Source organism: Rhinolophus hipposideros (genome assembly GCF_964194185.1).
Source record: "Rhinolophus hipposideros genome assembly, chromosome: X".
NCBI lineage: Eukaryota > Metazoa > Chordata > Mammalia > Chiroptera > Rhinolophidae > Rhinolophus > Rhinolophus hipposideros.
Window position 1 is genome coordinate 122,438,135 of NC_138046.1, and position 21,080 is coordinate 122,459,214.

The window sequence follows — 21,080 nt, forward strand, 5'->3', positions numbered from 1 at the left end:
TTCTTCACACACACACACACGCACACACATACACACATGGGTGGCTGTAAACCACCCTGTCCCTGGAACTGTGAGGGCCATGAGGAGTACACAGACAGGACAGGATTGCGAAACACCCCCACGTGAGGGCCTGGGACACCACCACCATGTGATATTCAGTGCATGGTGAGAACACCCGTGCCACCTCACAGACTGTGAGCCTTGCAAGTGAACAAACACTACTGGCTCAGGCCACAAACCCCACCTGAACCATTCATTCAGGTGGGACGTCTGCTACCCTCCAATGGGAGACACGGCCCCGGGTAAATACGAAACAGGAATGAATGGGAGAGCTGCGAAAAGAAGGCCCCCTTCAAGGCCACAAGCTGGCTGAGGGCGGTGTGGATGTACGGGTCTGAATCAAGAGACCAGTAAGGAAGCCCCTTCCACAAGGGAGGCACAGAGAGGGCCATTTCTGGGCAGGCTGATTCACGGAGAGCGCTCTCGAGGCCAAATGGAAAGGGGTGAGGGAGGGCTAGGGCTCATTACAGCCCCAAAGGAGGGCACAGCTCAACCCAGAGATGGCCACAGTCGTGCTTCTGTGCAGGGCAGCATGAGTAGAGATGCCAGGGGAGCACCATGGTGACCAACTGATGGGGAGGGCTGACGCCGCCCTCACACGCAGCTGCACCATGGCAAGAGGCTATGGGTACACTCATGCCCACTGGACTGTAACCCCGGAACCCTGTTATCCCAGCGTCCAGGGAAGAGATGTCATTCAAATGGCTACTGATGTTGGTGAATCATAAATGTATGCTTCTTGTAGAAAACACGGAACATTAAAAACTTAAAAGGCCAATAAGAAGGCAAAGGGAAATAACCTATGACCTCAAGACGACCACGAGGACCGTCTGCCCGCATTTCCCTCCATGCGTCGTTAGAAGACAGCTGGGAGCCTCTGCAGACTTGGTGGTCCCGTTTCCGCAGCCCGCCGGGTTCTGGGAGCACTGTCCCATGCCACGGTCGGTCTTCCAACACATAATCTTCCGTCCACGCATGACAATCCTGTCATGTAATTACTGGAAAGCCATGGCACTGACTGTTCACATTGGGTTTTCTGGTACTCCGGATAAAATGATTCACTCTAACAGGGGTTCCCATGAAACCTTTCCCACAAATGACACACCAAAATTAGTCTAAGCATACTTCAATTATTAAAAATAATTTTATATGTGGGTAGTTCTTTTTTTTTGAAAAGACAGGGGGTTTAGATCACAAGTACAAGAAAGGCTGGAATGTCACTGGAAATGAACAACAGATCTAGATATCAAAATTCATTTTTAAAAAGCAATGATTAGAACAAGGGCTTCAATGAACTATCATTCACGTAAAGAACAGAATTTCTTCCTTCCTTTCAGAAAGAAAAAAGAAAAAGCACAGGAGTTTTGCGTTATTTTCCTAACCTTTTCTAACGAAGCAAGCAAGCACAGCCCCACAAAATAAACCAGGTCTGCATGTGGCCCTCAGGAGCTCAGATGGTCTGAGAGTATGAGACCCATGGCTAGGAGGGCAGGTGGTCACTGTGAGGGGGTGGGAACCTCGGCTCTGGGTGGGCGCTGTGATGGGGGGTCACGCGCGGGCTGTGTGGGCTTTCAGGCAACACTGGAGCTGGAGAAGCCTTCTCGGGAAAGAAAGTCAGTAGTGAGGCCTCAGGACGAGAAGCACAAGTCGGCGGACAGACGGGGACAGACGTGGGACAGATGGGGACAGACGTGGGAAAGACCTTCCAGATAGATCAAGGGCAAGCTGGGAAGCCCTGCAAATACTCCTGAGTTCTCAGGGGTGACTGGAGTGAGCCCCATGCAGGGAGAGGCAGGGAGACCCCGGAGCTTAGGGAGGGGAGAGGGTGCAGGGGCCTCCAGGGACAAGTCCGTCCGAGGGCACAGGCCAGGACAAGGCTGAGGGGGTGCCTGGGCTGGAGGAGAGGGACAACTGAAAATACCCTTTTATTCTTTACAAACTAAATAAGCCCATTGAAAGCACACAAAATGAACCTCACTCTGGCCCTGCCACTTCCTTCCGGTTCCCACTAAGCCTCTGGAAGACTGTGTCCTAACCAGCCTTTCCCTCCCCCTGTCTGTCTCCATCTCCCACCAGACCAACGTCCCTGCACCTCCGCTCTGGCCAGAACCACTCTCGCTCCAGAACGCTCAGCTGCTCCCGGTTTCCACAGAAGGAAGGTCATGCTCCCAGGTTTCCTGGCACCTGACCCAGGGCTTCTGAGTATGCTCGCTGGGCCAGCAGCACTGGCATTACTGGCACAGGCTTGGGCAGGCCAGGCGTGATTGCATAAACCCTCCTGGTAATTCGGACGCAAGCCCAGGCCTGACAAGCACTGCTCTGGTCCAAGCCACCTGTTCGCCCCATTCCCTACACTCCCTTTTTGTTGCTCACCCTCTGCCCTCCTCTTTGGGAGGCCTCAGAATCACTGAAGGGTCCATATTTGCATCTCGAACCTGGCTCAGCCTTCAAGGAAGAGCTCAACGACCGTGGCCTCAGGAATGACTGCTGACATCAGCTTCCCTCCATCCTGCTACCCGCTGCCGGGGTAACTACTTGGTAGGGCTATCCCCAACCGTGCCCGGCAGCCCAACTCAGCTGCCAGCTCCCAGAGCGCAGGATCTATGGGAGAATTTAACCACTTGACTGCAGTTACATGCATGTATAACAACATGTTATATGCTTGTATAAAACACAGGTCAGAGCCCTCTAAAAACGAGTGTGTGTGTGTGTGTGTGTGTGTGTGTGTTTACTACAAGGGAAAAGTCAATCCCCTGGCAGCATTTTGGGGAGATTTCTGTGGCAGAGACTACTTCGTCTCCCCAGCAGTGGTCAGACAATGAAATGCTGAGGATGGTGACATCACGCGTGATAAAATCTATAGTCCTTTGGGATAAGCGTCGAGCAGTTCCTGCCTTTATACATGAGAATTACAGAAAGATAAAAATTCCCCAATGACCGAAACAGCTGAAACTGATACAAGACATCAAAGCTGCATTTTTAAACACATGCCAGGGCCGGGAAGCAGCATTCTCACAGGATGAAAGCTTCGGTTCCCATCTGAGAGGCCGAGTGCCCCTTATCTCCGCCCCCCACCCCCCACCCCCAAGGGCAAGTGCATGTTTCTCCTGTCTGCCTTTGGTGTTCCTCCTGAGTGTTTTAGCACAAAGGACCGTGTAGAAACGTCACATACTGAACACGGGCAGAGCTGGAGTAGACCCAAATGACTTGGTGTGTTTTTTTCTATTAACTTTTATAATCTTCCTATCAAGAAACCTATTCACGTCAGGAAAAACGACACAAAAGCCGATCTCATCAGCACCACCGGTACTAAAAAGGCTTTGTCCAAACCACCTGTTCACAGCGCAGAGCCCCAATTGTCTAACGTGCCATGTAGTTCAAGCCAATGTGTTCGACGACGCCAACACACTTCCCGGCAACATTTCAGCAGAGTGGATTTTTTGGCAAAGAAACTCCAGACACTCCAACCTGCAACCATTAATATAACTAAGTATAAGGAACCCTAAGGAGGAAGGGCAGGCCTGACGAGTCTTATCTATGAAAACAGAGAATCAAAAATAAGTGAAACATTGCCTGTAGGTCTTAATCTATTAGAAACCATCAATGTTTTCAAACTAAACTTTGTAATAAAACATCACTGGCATGCCTGGCAATGGAAATCTGAACAGAAGCAACTTTTCCCCAAAAGAAAACATCCCTGAGCCACACGGTTTTTTCTCCTGATGTTAATAACAATAATGTTCTCATCACAAGAAAAAAAAAGTGCAACTATGTGTGGTGACAGATGTTCACTAGGCTTGTTGTGATCCTTTGGCAGTGTATACAGACGCCAAATCATTATATGGTATACCTGACATTAACATATGTCAACTACCGTATCTCAATTTAAAAGAATAGTGGAAAACAGCCCAAACGTCTAGATCTACTCTGCTTTAATAAGAAAATAAGCACAGCAGCAGACGGCCACAGTTCCCAAAATGCTCAAAATAGAAATGTTTCCCCTGAAACTTGAACAAATGGTCTGAGACTGCCCTCCGAAAGCACAGGGTTTTGTCAACACCCAGCAGCGTCCCCACTAAGAGGTACGGTCTCCGTCAGAACAAACACTGCTTCAGGCCTCAGGAAGAGCCCTTGGGAGGAGCGGGGAGGGAAGGGGAGACACACCTGCCGAGGTCCTAGCATGCCGCATGTCGGAGAGACGGGCTCCCAGCAGGCACGCGTGCTGTCACTAGATCCAACACCTGCTTTCTTCACATGCAGGACCACACCACTCGGTCTGGGTAACCCCTACAGCCTCCTGCAAAGCACCTCCTCCCGTTAATCTACTCCTCAATGCATGCTTAGTGGCCGGAATAGAGTGAGAAAAGGGTTTAAGGCTGCCAGCAAGAGACAGGAAATAACATGAATCAACAATCAACCCCATCGCTCATTTGGGCTGGCGAAAGGACTTGCCACGACAGCTGGTACGAGAGGAAGATGAAGGACGAGGTGGCAGGCGTACTTACTTCACTGGAAACGGCTGTTACCATATAAATCTGGAGAAAAGGCCAACCGAGCAATCACAGGCTTTAGAAAATAATTTAGGGCCTATTTTAAAGAAATTTTGTATAAAGCGTTTGAAATTATACGTACTTTTTAGGAGCTGAATTGACGGTAGTTTGCCTCTAAAGTGAGAAAAATGGCTCACTGTGTCTCCGCGCTCTCCCACAGACCGTGACAGCCCTTACCAAGTGCACAGATGGGCCGGCCCTCTCGCACACGCCCTGTGGAGTGGCCTTACCTACCTACTGGGCCGCACTAATCCGGAAAATGCTCTTAACCTTTTCCAAGCACATTTGCCTAAGCCAGTGGGGTAACCCCACGGCTGCCCAGCAAAACAGCCTGTGGCCATCTGTGAAAACACCAGCTCCCAGATCCGTTCCAGAACGACCCATCAGGATCTCTAGGGCGTGGCCTGGACACCCAGGTAAAAAGTGCAGATGATGACTACAGAGAGAGACAAAGAAGACGTTACCACATCAGCCCCAAACTTTCCTGCGAGGGGCACTTCCGGCCAAGCGGAGATGGAACAGCAAAGTGCCTGAGAGGAAGGAAGGGCTGTCCGCTCAGCCTGGCCCTGACACTGATCCGACACCTGAGCAGACGTCCCCTCGCCCTCGACGTCACTGGCCCCGACACCGCCTGGCGTGGCGGAGAACATATGTGCACTTGGTGGGGATCACTGTTACAGTTTTTGTGTTTCCAGCTGACAGCGCTCCGGGAGAAAGGAAGTGCCCGCTGTCATTTGTCTGGGAAAGAAACTTCGCCGGAGAGAGATAGCCATCCTGCGCCTACAGCACTGCTCTCAGGCCCGGCTTCTAAACGATGACAAGATACGCGTTACCCAGGCCCCGGGAAACAAGATGCCATGGCTTTGTAAAACCAGCTCGCCGCAATCCTATCCTGGCTGCTTGGTGCCCTCCTCACCGCCCTGAAATCAAACCAGCCTGAGGAACACAACACGGCAGCTGTCACTAGTGGAAGGGAGGGAGGGAGTACGTGAGCCACAATCCCCATTCTGTTTACGAAACCGTGGGGATGTGCCTAATGTGGAGGGGCACACACCCCTCCCCGCAGAATCACCGCACCTGCACTGGCCACGCTCACCCCTCAGAACCCTCACCTCCTTTCTGTCTTTATCAGAAAAGCCACCCTTTCTTAGGGCACCGGAGGTGGGCAGGTGGTCGAATCAGGTTCAATAAAGCAGGGTTGACTGGACCACTAGTTTAGCACTGGGTCAAACTCTTAGGTAAGAAAACATACGATACTTGTACGCTTGTGGCTGAGTCCATGAATTACCTCCAGCGTGCCTTTTTATAAACAAGTCCCTATTTTTTAAAAGTACACAATCCGTACTGGAGCTCGATGTAAAATGCTAGAAAATGCTCCTTAATCTATGAGACAAGTCAGATTAGTGGTTGCCTGGGGATGGAGAAAGAGGAGACAGTGAGATCTAAGCACACATTTAAATTTAGAGCGAGAAGAAGGCAAGTTACTGATTTAAGAGACATCATTTAAAAGCTCTCATTGTTGGGACCAGCCTGGTGGCTCAGGTGGTTGCAGTGCCAGGTCGCCGGTTCAATTCCCATGTGGCCAGTGAGCTGTGCCCTCTACAGCCGTGAGCAGCCGGAGGTTGGCGTGGGCTGCCGCGGGCTGCCATGAGGGGCCGGCAGCTGGCAAGAGCTGCCATGAGCTGCTGTGAGCGGCCGACCGATGACAGGCAACTGACTGCTAATCCCAGCATGGGCCAGGGAGCTGTGTCCTACACAACTAGACTGAGAAACAACAGCTTGCACCGGAGTGGGGGGGGGTGTAGAAGAAAGGGGGAAGAAAGCTCTCATTTTTGCCTTTGAAATGAGGAAAATGACATAAGTTAGTTTGGAGTTTGAGAGTCCTTACCACGTGGACCTTTAGGGTTTCCAGCCACGTGCTGGATGACAGCAGCAACAGGCCCTAATATTGACTAATTAACCGGTGTAGGTAATTTCATTCACATTGGTAAACAAAGCACCATTTCAGATTTTCTAATAGGCCAAAATAATACCTCCACATAGTATTCAAAATTAATACAAAATTGTTTTTAAAAAATGTTAAACACCTCAGTGTGTTATTAAAAGTGTGTTCGGGGGAAAAAAGGTGTTTGAACCAACTGCTTGGTTTGTTTCTGTATCTTGTGATATGCAACCCTTAAAATACAAAATCCTATCTAAACCACATCACCACTCTGCGCAGCCCTCGTTGAAAGGAACGCAGGTAGGCGGAACGCAACCCGGGCTCTCCACGGTGGCTTCCACCAGGCCTTTGGGGCAAAAGTGTGAGCCTCAGGCCGACAGCCGTTTGGCCACCTGCTCAGGTGAGTCAGCGACCAGGCCCCATACCGCCTCCCCATCCTGCGGACCGGCTCCCACGCATGGGTGCTGAGCTTTGAACAGGATCCAGATGGCCTCTTTTATACCCTTAGGTACATCCTTCCAGTTCAAAAACAAGCTTGTAAACATGTGGAACGATGCCCGACTTCACTTCTAACGACAGAAATGCCCAGTGAAACAATAAAACCATTTTGCACCTGTCACAGTCACAAAGCAAAGAAAAACAAACTTCATGATGCACGCACCTTCTGACACAAACACTCCCACACTGGGGAATTTATCACACTGATCCACACACACACAGGTTCATCCACATTCATAGGACCCTGTTAGATGCAGCCGGTGGAAATACTGTCACCTCTTGATTCTGTCCCCCATCCCAAATAAAGCCAAGTCCTGCAGTCGTCCTTGTATGCTGAGCACTCCAGTAAGCAGCCCGAAGCTCGTCTGTGGTGTCCACAAAGCTGGGGCTTTCCCCACAGAAGAGACAAAATTGTCGCTATCGGGAGCCTACGAGCCAGCTCAGTGCTCTGGGGGCTCTGGCAGCCCTACCATGGAGACAATGTGGGCGACAGAGGAAAAAGGGACCCCGGTCAGACTGGGGTCTGGGTGGGGAATGCAGACATGGTTTATAGACTGTGTCTTACGTCTGCAGACCACGCTTCCTTTACCCCCGCTACCTTCCACCACTAGATGAGCCTCATCCATGTAGACACACGTCCTGCCTTCGGAGGTGACCACAGGGAATAATTATACAACGGGACAGTGCACCTCGTGTGCCGTCCTCCCCAAAGGGCTCCAGAATTGCCATTCTGGAGTTTGCTTTTTCTGAGTTACAAGGAGGAACCTACAGCATTTAGAAATGAGGTTTCTAAATTAATGTGGCAAACGATGGAAGTTTGGGTAAAAAAAAAAAAAAAAAAAGTTTTTTGGGAATTTGTCCTCAAGCCTGCACTAGAAATCGAAGCAAGTGCTCGAGTCAATTTATTTTTTAAAATTTACAGCTAACCTTGGAAAGATTGCAGTAATTGTGCTAAAAAGGACACGTAAACACTGTACTTTGGATTAGCCAACTACAAAATGCAAGGTGGGGCATTATTTCTATATACGAAAAGCACATGTCACAGACACCTTTGTGGAGTCCAGAAGCACTGTTCCACTTCCTGCGTATGAGAAAGCACCATGTCCCCATTTTCACTTTCCACTCGCTTCAAATCACCCACACGTCTATCAACAATCTGATTTCTAGGAAGAAGCTGCTGGCTCCCCTCAGACCTCAGCACAGCCCCAAGAACTCGTGGGCGCTGGCTAGCCTGTCTCCCAACGGTCACCCTTTATTTCAGCAGAAAACCCAGAAACACGGTAGCCTGCCACCTTGTGTACGCAACAGGGAACAACATGTCACTTCATCTGCAAGAGCAGCACACTTTTTTTCTCCCCGCCAAAAGAATAATCTACACATCGCCAAAGGCAGATATGAGTATTCAAATTCACTTAAATCAAAATAAGCAATCGGTAGCAATCAAAGCAATCTTTTTTACATTTTTAATGCTTGATTCATCCTTGGCCAAGAGATATAATTCTACATACATGCATGTGCGTGCGTACACACACACACACACACACACACACACACACACACACACACGACTTAAGTCCAAATCAGGACTGCCGAAATAATACAGGCACGCCAAGCAGACTTCACACGCTGCTGCTGTTCTGCTCCTCTGTGTGTGTCTTGGTAAACATGGTATGAGTCTTACCTTTTTACCACCAGCTTCAGGGTCTTATGGGACCCCTTCACCAGGCAAATCGCTTCCTGTCTAAACCCTGAGAGACCAATGTCGTTGATGCTGACAATCTCGTCTCCCGCCAGTAACTTGTCCACCGCTGCGGCTTTACTTCCTTCTTCAATCTGCAACAACGACAAAAAAAGTGTGACCTGTGAGCATGCCGTAGGAGCAAAGCAACTCCCCCGAACCCGGCCAGGAATACAACATACCGTAACACATGCTCTAGCACTGGCCTCGGATTACCTGGGAGTGAAAGGACCCACCTAGGCCCCGGAGACAGCCCTGATCCCTACGTGGGGGACACGGGGCACCGCCTTCCCTGGCGCGCCTCTGCGAGGACGTGGGCTACCATTCACCGCATTCACCACGGGAGCGGGGAAGAAAAAGCATGAAATGCTCAGGAACGCACACAACCCAGAACCGTGGCTCCCAAGACACCGGCTTCTTTTCTGCTCTCCTTTATCCAAACAGTAATGATGGATCATTTTAATCATTCACTAAGTATTTCTCATACATTAATCCTGTACCTAGTAAATGATTTTTCCAACAGCTTCACTGAGATCATTCAAATATCACATATGTAGATAAACGTACAAGGGAATGACTTTTTAGTAAATTCACAGACTTGGGCAACCATCACCATCATGAATTTTGGAACATTTCTCTAACCCTAGGAGAAACCTTGTGCCTATTAGCAGTTGCTTCCTGATCCTTCCAGCCCCTGGCAACTGCTAGTCTACTTTCTGCCTCCATAGAGTTACCTACTCTGGACATGTCGTACAAAAAGAGTCACATAATACGTGGCATTTTGTGACCGGCTTCTCTCATTCAGCATCATGTTTTCAAGGTTTATCCACGTCGTAGCGTGTGCTGGTGTTTCTCTCCTTTTTATGGCCATGTAATATTCCATCGCACAGAATGCCACCTTTGATTTATCCATCAATTGATGGATATTTGAGTTGTTTTTTCTTTTTGGCTGTGTGCGCTGGTGCGCACGTCTGCGTGTGGGCGTGTCTTCCTTTCCTGGATGTGTTTCCAGCCGTGGAACTGCTGGGTCATATGGTAACTATGGTGACCATGTTAAGGACCTGCCAGACCGCTTTCTAAAGAAGCTACACCATTTTACAACCCACCATCAGCGTAAGAAGGTTCCAGTTTCTCCCCATCGTTGCTACCACTTGCTATTATCTGATTTCTTTGATTACAGTTCTAATTAGATTATCACACTAGGCTGTGTGTGTGAGGATATTCACCTCTCAGCGCTAAACACATAGGTATGAACATGTGTGTATTGACTGACTTCTTAAAAGCTTGCATGCTACCCATGTTGTGATTTTCACCCTGAGAAATCTTGACCTTAAATCCTTAACCTCGTTTCTCCTACGTAGTAACGATCCAACTCGGTAGCGATTAAGCCAGCCTGTTTTCTGTACTAGTGCTTGGCCAGCTATGGCCCAGGAGCCAAATCCAGCCAGCTGCCTTTTTTTTTTCCTGGTAAATAACAATTGCACTGGTGTACAACCCCACTCCTTTGTTTACAAACTGCTACAGGACAGAATTGTGAGGTTTGGCCCACAAAGCCAAACATATTTACCACTTGGCTTATTTTTTTAACAGTGAAAAAGTTTTCTATTTCGAGTTAGCCAGCTGGACTCAGTTAGGATGAGCCCAATTATGTTGGCACATCGAAGCCTCATAATCAGGAGCCAGTCAATCAGGACATATGCCTTCTTCTCTCCAGCAGGGTGCTGACCTTGGGCAGGTCAATGTCATGGAGCTTCTTCACAGCCTGTCTGATCTGGTGCTTGGTGGCCTTTCCATCCACAATGAACACGAGTGTATGTTGTCCTCTATCTTCTTCATGGCTGATTCCGTAGCTCGGGACCTTGATGATGGCATAGTGGTCGACCTGGTTTCTCCTGGGGGTGCCCTTCCTGGGATATCTGGGCTGCCTTTGAGCCGCCGTGTGGTGAGCCCTCAGAAGGTGCGTGATGTGCACATCTTTTTTTGTGTCTGTGGACGACTTTCAGCTCTGCTTTCTTTGCCTTCAAAGCCCTGGCTTTGGCTTCACCTTTGGGAAGGGCCAGGACTTCCTTCTTTGCTTTCAGTGCCATCTTCGTGAAAAGCACTACTTGGCTTTTTTTGAAAAGTTAGCCAGCCCGTGTTGTACCCGAAAGGCGTTATCTTTACAAACTGTTAGGGAAAGTACTGAACCACGTGAATGGTTCGGAGCATATCTGTGTGCAGTCTGCAAGTTCCCTGCCCGACTGTACGTCATGGCTAACCTATCGGGTTTCCCCAAAAATAAGACCGAGCCGGACCATCAGCTCTAATGCATCTTTTGGAGCAAACATTAATGTAAGACCCGGTCTTATTTTTAACATAAGACTGGGAATAATAATAATAGAATAGAATAGAATAGAATAGAATAGAATAGAATAGAATAGAATAGAATAGGATAGACCAGGTCTTATTACATTATATTATATTATATAAGACCTGGGTCTTATATTAATTTTTGCTCCAAAAGACGCATTAGAGCTGATGCTGTAGCTAGGTCTTATTTTGGGGGAAACACGGTACGAATTACTTCCAAAGTCTGCACAGGGCACTGAAGCAGGTTTTCCCTCTGGGAGCTAAAATACTTAGTGCCAAGCAACGGACACGGCCTCAGTTCTGAAGCCACACATTTTCTACAAATCTCCACCTCGATCGGAGGACAGCTGAACTCTTAAGTTAATAAAGCAATTATTCATTACAAGTCAACACCATAAACAAAACTAAAAGACCACTCCTAACAAAAATATGAAGCAATTATTCAGTTAACAACTGGGTTCAAAAGTCTAGACAATTTCAGACCAACATAATAATAGGTAGATTGTCAGTACGTTTCCACCCGCCCAAGAGAGAGCCAAGGGGTCGGTTCCACATGGTGAAGGGTTTGACTAGCCCTGTGAGAGGCCAACGGGCTGTCCGGGTGGAGGGTCCAGCGGGCAGCTGGCTGTGGGAGAAGGGTGCCCAGGCAAAGGTGCCCAGGCAAAGGATGACCCCAAGCAGAGAGTGTTTAAAGACTGGAGTGGCTGGGGGCACCAAAGGAGACCACCTAGACAGAAAACAGACCCACAGACAGATGACCACCCAAGACGGACCCCCTGGTCCTCCAGCATGCACAGGTCGGGTGGAGGAGGGGCCCAACGAAAGTGAAGAAGACACGGGTGGGGCGGGCGAGGGTTCTTGAAAGATGCAGCTCCTACCTGGGAGACGTATAAGGGCTTGCAGACCCACACTTCTCCAATTGTAATGCAGACAAATCACCCAGGGGCTCGTTACAGTGCAGGTTCTGGTGCAGCGGGTCCGGGGTGGGGCCTGAGCGTCTGCATTTCTGTGTCATTTTTAACAAGCTCCTGGGAGTACCGATATAGGACACAGGAGGGGCGCATACATGAAACAACGTAGCACCAGATGGCTGGGAACTACGCTTGTCGTCCTTCGGGAGTGGACGCTCAAGGAAGACTGTCACCGAGCCTGTGGCCCTCCGGTGGCCTTGAAGGAGTGCAGTCTTTGAGACAGACCGGAGACCGCATAGGGACAGGTGCCATAAGGGACGAACAGCACGTGTAAGGGCATCAAAATGGGAGGCACAGGGTACTCGATGTGGAGTCCTATGGGCACAGGCGGTCCTGCCATGCTTCTGCCGAGGACCGCTCTTGTTCTAGGCTGAGCCTCGGGAGGGCAAAGGGGAGCAGAGGTTGGCATCCACATGTCACTGCCAGTTGTGGCAGCTGGAAGTCTCTCTGCAACCTGTGCTAGGAAGCCTAAGTGTCCGTGTGGCTGGCTGCTCATTTCTGTGCCCCGCCTGCACCAGAGAAGGGCACCGAGGCAGTGTGGGAAAGCCTTCCAGCCCCAAGACGGTGGATAAGGAGACAAGCTTTTCCCAGCTCCAGAGGCCCAGCGGGTTCAAGGTCAGTGCACGGACCTGGGCGGGTGGGTCTTTCCATCTGAGATGTGCTACCTTTAGGAACCCTCCCTGACTGTCAGGATTGTGACCTGGTTCCACACCCACATCCGTCTTTTCCATCCACATGTATTCCACGGTCACAAACTCCACACAACAAACTCTGATCGCTTTCTCCTGCTGTCCTTCTATTTACAATGGAGAGCAGAGTTTACCTGTAATGCAGACGCTGTTGATCACAGCCAGTAACGTATTTTCCTTTTAAGTCTAATATTACAAACGTTCCATTCAAAGCTTGGGTGAGGCGTAACAAATCAGTTCTTAACAATTTTTAGCGGAAATTGTCTACAACTGGCCCTATTTCAAATGAAGAGTAACTCCTTCCTAAGAAATAGCCTCATGCTTGAACAGAAACCTGTAACTTATTTACAACAAATAGGTAAAAAGATGGGCCTCTTTCAATATACTTCGATAGTAGATAGTTCTCCCTTCAACCTATACTTTGTGTTATCCTTTTGGGAAACCTACTCCAGAGTGTAGCAGCGAAAGAAAACCATGCATATATGTGCACATACATTTAACTCATTTAAGAGACTTAAACACTGATCTCTATGAACATAGCTGACTTTTAGCAATTTCAACTCTGCTGCCGATAGTAGAAACATGGTGTGAACCGAGAATCCCATTTACACAATGACTGACTTAGAAAGAAGGCACAAAAGAGTACTCCAGAGAAGATTCCAACCTTTAAAGCACAACATGAAAATATTGACATAATCACGTGCTAATCAAGTGCCTACTTAGAAAAATAATTTGGTCGGTTTTGTACAGTGTTCAAAAAACAAGCACATTTATAAAATCTAACTCCATCATCACAAATTTCTAAGGACACAATCTTATTTTGTTTACTGGGGTGTTTTTTTTTGCCTTTAACCAGTTTTGCATCCAGGTGGAAACTCAAATGTCCATGAAGAGGTGAATGGGTAAACGAAATGTGGTCTCTCCGTATGACAGAGTATTATTCAGCCTTGAAAACGAGGAAAATTCTGACTCAGGCTATAACACGCACGAACCCTGAGAACACTAAGCTCGGTAAAAGAGCCAGACGCTTAAGGCAAAGACTGTACGAGCGCACGCATATGAGCTTCCTAGAACAGGCAGAACTCGCCGAGACGGAAAGCAGGACGGGAGGGCGGTGGGGAGTTGTTCAACGGGGACAGAGCTTGAGAACAGGCAGATCCAAACAGTTCTAAAAACGGCTGGTGGGCACGGTCGCACAACACTGTAAATGCCGCTGTCAATTGGTTAAAATGGTAAGTTTTATGCTACATATATTTTACCATAGTAACAGTTATGCATTCTTTAGTATCTTCAAACAAAAAAATGAATTTGACCCAAGATGAGAAAGCGCTAATGTGTGTTCCAACGATCGCTTGGAATTCGAGTGTTTTAGGGAAATCTTGAGGAAAAACCACTATGACTCGCAACTTGAAAGCAGCACGTCCTTGGAGGTGACTACGTCAGCTGTGTCCGACTCAGCCACGACCCGGTGGGTGTTTCAGTGTCATTCCCACAAACCCTTGTATATAAACAAGTTCTGTGTGAGACTCAGGAAGCGCTGTCATGTACTCCGCCTTCCCGGAGAAGGGACAACCTGTCACTTCTCATCTGCAGACTCCTAAACACCCTCCTCTATCGTGAGCAGCGCATTCCACACCACCCACTGGCTGGACCTCACCACGCCCCGCCCAGCACCAGCGGGTCTAGGTGTGGCGATCAAGTAGCTGCATTTTTCTCCCCTGGCTTCCTTTCCAAGAGAAGGTATCTCTGATATTATCGTGCTCAAGGGGAAAGTCAGTACAAGACAGGGCAGCTTTGAAAACCTGCCTTCGATACACTTTACCCCATCAAACGTCTCACATTAGGTACATGTGACTAGGCTTGAGCTCGGGGACAACCAACCTGCAGTTGGCACTAGCGTCATGGGGGAAGGACTGCCTGCCGGCATTTGCAGTGAATTGCATCACGCCTTCTAGGCGTGGACGCTCATTCTGCCACAGTCCCGCAGTACAAAGGAAAGACAGTGCCTGGCACTGTCTAGAAACACTGCCAAATGCCGCAAAGTGCGGGAGCCATGAACAGGTCACTTGCGTCCCATGGCAATCAGGAACCATGCTTGGACTCCAAAAAAATCCCTCTGCAAAAAGCAGGCAGGCAAGCAGAGAAGTCACTTCACACTCACGCTGCAGGCTGGTCCTGTGTGCCACGCGGCGCACTCTTACAGACCCAAAGCCCCCCGCCCCAATTCACATGCCAGGCCACATATTCCAGTTTGCATTCTTAACTGGCATGCTGGACGGAAAACTCCCCTTTACGGCCCCCATGAAGAGTTCAATGCCCCACAAGGTTGCAGAATGCCTTATTGTTCTTATGGAAATGTTTTCTCTGGAAACAGCAGGAGAGAAAAAAAAACACTTGATCAAAGTCCTTTTGGAACCCAGTTTTCATACTTCACTGAACGGGTGTTACAGATGATCAAGAATGAGGACCCACAAAAAGGCAGAAGAATCTTTATTCTAGTGGACGACCAGGCCCACGTGGAAAGGAATTGTGCCCAGTGCAGTGGGGGTGTGAGGGAGGACGCTCCCCTCTGTCTCAGGGTAGAGATGAAAAGGCTTCACAAACAGAAAGGACCCTGAAAAAAACGATGGGGGAGCACATTCCAAAGTGGGGTCTTGCGTGAAGACAGGCGCAGAGGCAGGAAGCCCAGGCCCGTCTGAGGAATGTCAGCCCGGCAGGGTGGAAAGCTCTCACAGAGGAGTGTTTGAAGATAAGGGCAGAAAGGGGAAGACTAGGAACTTGACCTTGAATCAGAATCAGGACCACATCCTGTAGGTGCTGAGAGCCCAGAGAAGGCAGGCGTGGAAGTAGGAAAGTGACTGTACTATTCAAGGAAATACTTCTGGAAGAGATGCACTATGGGTACACATAAGATGAGTTTCTCTTGCCTAAGAACTGAAGAAATGGCAAGGAAGTGGATCCTGCCAGGTCCCTACCCCATGTCTGCACGGGACAGAAGCAAGGGCTCAGGCCAAAGCAGGGCAGCGTGAATGAGCCTAAGTAAGGACTCGAGAAGGTGAGAGGGAAGCGCCAATGATGCAATCACGGATGGACGGGAAGGGTAAAGGACACAGGTCTGGTCTGCAGCGCTGTGACCTTGCGCTTGAGTGATGGAAAATCACAAGGACCACGGATCACAACGAAAGAGGAAGAACGATTCTTTTAAGTCCAATATCGTATTTCAAAGCCCATGAATCACACCCATATCTAGCATGGCTATCTCAAGAACGCCTCACTTCCCAGACAATAAGATAAAAGTGTGACAAAGCAATGTCTTTTCTCAGACAGGACAATCACTGACGTGACCTCCTTAGTCTGCTTCACTGAATCATTTTACTCATTCCTTTGAACTCAGTTGCTTCAGAAAGGAAACCTGACTCATCCATGAAACGTATTGAATTGTGAAATAATGGGAGAGCACATCCCTGGTAACAGAGAAGCCCATCGAATACTGAAAACCTGCACCCACGCGTGTTGAGACCAACTGACAATTATTGGCCCCCACAGTGGGAGGAACGATGGCAGCCAGGCAGCCCAGCTTCCAGCAAAACGGCATCCGGAAAGGGTAAAGCTTCAGATAGACAAAAGCGGAAACAGACGGAAAGGGCTAACGAACCAAGAAATTAAAGACCCACCTGGGGAACACAGACACAAAAAACAGACGCCTCCAGCCTCTCACGAAGCAAGTCGAGGCGGATTAATATCATGTGCTGCATCTGATCAGTGGTCCCTGGTCCCGTGTCCCTTCTTGGAACATCCAATCAAGTGGTTGATCAACTATTTTGGAAATGCAAATTTCACAGCAGCTCTAGAAATGTGTTTGAGAAAGAGGGAACCCCCCTCGGCACCCCATGTTTAAAGTGTAAATGCTTTTTTGAAAGAGGGGAATTCATTTGCTGGTTGTTTACTTTTGGGTTACAATCACAGTGGATGTTGAATTCCAGGCTCCAGGGTTCCTGGGTGTAAGCTTACCATTCCATGGGGGGTGGGGGGTCGTTATTATACCCGATGACACAAAGCCCAGTGAATGACAATCTGGAATCACAGCCGCACATCTGCTGTGTCTTGACCATTTGTAATTACCTCTCCTGTCTATGTTGTTTTTCAGCAGTTTCCCTCAAGAAAACCGCTCCTTCATCTTGGTTCTCCCCGCCCCTGGGCACGATAGGCCCGTTTCCCTAATAACTTCGTTAATGCGTCATGGAAAATAAAATGTGAGCACGTCGTTTATGATATGAAGTGGCAAAGGAGTGGGACCTCCAATGTAAAGGCTTATCAGCATGTGAAGAGATTGGTGCTTGATACTCTTTGACGGGAAATGTGCTCCCATGTGTCACCCTGGAAAGTCACTGGAATACCTCTTTAGAAAAGAATCACAACTGTACAGCTTTTTAGATTTTTCAGCACATACGGCGTTAAGAATTGTATACAAATTGAAATCTCTGGGTATTGATCCTCAAAACCACCAATAAAATCTCAACTATGAAAGAAAAACACCTTTCCTCATGGCTGACCACCAAAAGAATTATATCACAAAGCAAGAAAAACGATAGAACATAAATGAAAAGACCTAACGAAGTAAACCAAAAACCCACCTCCCATGCTTTGGGCCCAAGTCGGTAATTAGTCGAGTGCTTTTAGCAACACAAGGGTGTGTGCTGAAGATTTAGGCCTTCCTGAAACGAGGGCTGGATCAGGGCCCTAAGACAAAGGCAGATGTGGCCTGGGCAGGGGACAGAGCCAGGCCAGGGAGGTGTGTGCCAGGGACGTGATGGCCGGGTGATCAGCTCCTGTACAAAGGGGGCACGTGGCTATGAGAAACATTGAGGGACGACTCCGCCAGAGGACCAGGATAAGAGCAGGAGGCTGTGGAGGCAGTGATGAGCACCCAGAAGTCTAAGGAGAAAAAGAACAGGGCTGACTGCCCGCCCCAGGGGAGTGTGGGGACCCACAAGGGAGGGGTCTGTGCCAGGCAGTCGGGAGTGGCACTGCACAGAAAATCAGAGGAGCCTTCTTTCGGAGCCCTGGTCCATTGCCCCTGGGGTGTGAGCCTCCTGTCCAGGTGCAGGAAGGGCCAGGGCCTCAGGGCTGTGCAGAGTCCTGAGCGGCCGGCCGTCCCAGCGGCACTCCAGCGAGCACAGGCCGACAGAGAGATTGGTGGAGACCATTTCTGGAGAGCAACAATCAGGATGCATTTTCTGAGCACTACTGCCTGTCGGGCGCAGATGTGCAAGAAAGATGTGCAAATACCCTTCTCCCACACTTAGCGCCGTGGGGCCGCTCACTCCAAACGCGCCCTTCCTTGCCCTACGGCGGGTACCGCGGTAGGACCTGGGAACAGAAGGTTCTCCCCTGCCAGCAGGCACGGGGGTGCGTGCTGTCAGCAGAGGGCGCTGGCGGGAGCAGGGAGGCTGTCCCCTCCAGTTCCAGCCTCATTCCCATGCACCGGGCACTGACCCCACGCAGCGCCCTGGCACGGTCCCCAGGCACCCCAGTGGGCAGCTTCCAGGTGGGCTTTGCTCGCACACCTCAGGTCGCCTCCCAGGACGTTCCACTGGCACAGCAGCCAGCTGCCCCGCCAGCTCCAATCCACCCCGGCCAGCTGCCCACGGAGCTTCCTGCCTGCCAGCGGGCCTGTGGCACTAGGTCACCTCCACCGTGCAGTGGGCCACCGTCACCCCCATTCCATGGGGAGCCGAATCCCCGCACGGGGGCGTTGCAGTGGCTTCCTTAGGTCATCTGCCCAGGCCCTGGACGGCAGCTGTACTGCTGCTGCATTCTTCAACGGTCTCTAACCCGCAGGACTGACTAGTTAATAATCACTCGACACTGAATTGATAATCAGTAATATTCTGTTAATAGTTAATTTTTTTGCATTAGAGGCCAGCGAACTTTTCCGTCAAGAGCCATATAGTAATAAACATTTTAGGCTTTGCAGGGCCTTACGGTCTCTATGGCAACTGCTCCACCTTGCCCGACAGACAAGACGGAAGCCAAGGGCTGTATCGGTATTTGGCCAGTTTGCCGGCTTCTGCTTTATATTAAGTGCTCCCTGCCTGTTCAAATTTACTATGCGGTTTGTACCTCCTAACTGGTCCCTGACAGATATAAATTCTATGTGACAAGGGCAATAACAGAGGCTTGCAGAGACCTGGCAGCACAGGGGAGGGGATAATGAAATCACGGCGGGGATGGCTGAGTACCGGAAGGTTTCACAAAGACGAGGCACGATGGACGACTCAAGATGCCTCTGCCACTTACTTAACTATGAGATTTGGGGGAAGGCACTTCATCCTTTTTTCTGTGTCTCAGTTTTGTCACCCTAAATAAACGGCGATAAAAGTTACTGGTTGTCTTACATCTTAGGACAATCAGAACAAAAGTGAGACAATTATGAAAATGTTTTGTAAACTTGAAAATACTGTACAAGTATATTTACAAGTCATTTCATTTATGTTATAATTTATTAGTGTCCAAAATGGAAGTACATCCCACGCTACGCTTTTTGACTCTCAAGTTCAGTGATAAGCGATCCGATTCTTGATTTTAATACGAGGAAACTAGAAACTTAAGTGGTACAGGGAGACTGCTTCATGTACAACTACGAGTACTCCAAGCTATTGGTGGAGTGGTTTTAAGTCCTTTTATATAAGATTGTTTGGGGGATAAAAATCCCAAAGCTCCATTTTTGTAGACATTCTTATTATTTACTTTAAACTTAAAGTTTCCTTTTTCCCTTGTTTAGCTACTATTGCATTACAGACAAACGTCTAAAACACAGAAAGTTCCAATTTATAAATGGGGTGTTTTACAAAAGCTTAGCCTAAGTGGATCATGGGGAAAACCAGGCCACATTGGCCTCATAAAAACAACAACATGATTTAAGTGGTAGTTAAATTCTCAGGCTAAGACACAAATACCTCTTTAAAATATGTCATGGTTTAAATAGTTGGGATTGCAATGAAGCAAAGGGGGAAAAAGAACAGTGCATTTATTTCCTCAGATGGCCCTTTCAATGTATACAACACGCACAGGTCAGGTGTTCGTGGCAGGCAGAGGACTGGGGCTTCTCGGTTACAACGGGAACATGCTGTCCAGAATCTCCACCTGTATGGATCCCTGTTAGGTAGAAGCAGAACCCACCCGAGGATGGAAGGCAGAAGTAATGCAGCAGCAGCCACTCCTCCAGAGGTGACACTCAGCAAGTTACGGACGCAGAGGTGCCCGGCGGGCTCCAGCTCGTCTCCATTCTCCGTGCCCCGCCTCACTGCCTTCTTCCCTCTGGGGCGATGGGATCCATGCAGATGCCTGGCTTGGCCTCATGGAGCGGTGGCCATACAAACAGGACTGCATCCTTCGGGCCCCCACGCTGGATAGATCTGGTGGCGCAGAGGTACTCCTCCCGTCCAGGTTCCCCTCTCCTCCAATCCTGTGGGCTCTAACGCCTTTGACGCAGCGCCTCTGGTGGGACGAGGCAGTGTCTGTGCCCGTGACACCGCAGTGTGACACGGGTGCTCCCAGCAGCCGGCACAACCCACGATGGAAAGGAGCACATTACCACCCCGCCAACATCAACCAGCGTGCCAGGAAGGAGAAGCCGCGGGCAAGCACCTGCAGCTCTTATGTGTTTTTCAATGGTAGTAAAAAAACACATCATACAACATGTAACCTCAGCACCGCTTTTACAGTGTACAGTTCAGGGGTGTTAACTGCAACCACATTGTGTATCAGAGGTCTCTAGAACCTCTTGCGAAGCTCACACGACATCCATCCAGCAGCGGCCCGCTCGCCTGCTCCCCCAGCCCTGGCACCCACCATTCCACTTCGTTTCTCTGGAGACCTGGCCTACGTGGACTCGTACAGCACTCGTCCTTCTGTGTCTCGTCACAGCACTTGCGGTTCATTCATGCAGCACGTGATGTGTAGCACGCTTCCTTCTGAAGGCTGAATAATGTTCTGTTGTACGTGTATGCCACGTGTTCTGTTTCCTCTCGTCTCGATGGACACTTGGGCGGCTTCCAGTACCGGCGGACGCATACGTCGACACCCCCACTGGGGAAACAGCTGAATCACCTACACTCAACGGTGCATGTGCGAGGTAACCAAAGAGTGTCCACACCAGCATATCTGTAACAGCTAAACCCGGAAAGCACCCAGATGTCCAATAAATAAAATAAATGAGGCAATTCTACACCGTATTTCTCCACCTGACAACACCGACATCCGGGACTGGACGACCCTTTG

General features: G+C 49.3%; 1 protein-coding gene across 3 annotated transcripts in view; it reads right to left on the reverse strand.

Annotated features, from left to right (window-relative positions):
• The window catches only part of SHROOM2 (shroom family member 2), a gene marked incomplete at its 5' end in the record, with an annotated part of 128,343 nt that overhangs the window by 59,460 nt on the left and 47,803 nt on the right, over nucleotides 1-21,080 (reverse strand). For 2 of the 3 annotated variants that reach the window (XM_081042020.1, XM_081042019.1), the window contains one exon: nucleotides 8,732-8,883. In XM_081042020.1, the coding sequence (XP_080898146.1) occupies nucleotides 8,732-8,883 (152 nt within the window). Of the gene's footprint in view, nucleotides 1-8,731; nucleotides 8,884-21,080 lie in introns of those variants that run through there. The other variant, XM_081042021.1, reaches the window with a different exon arrangement.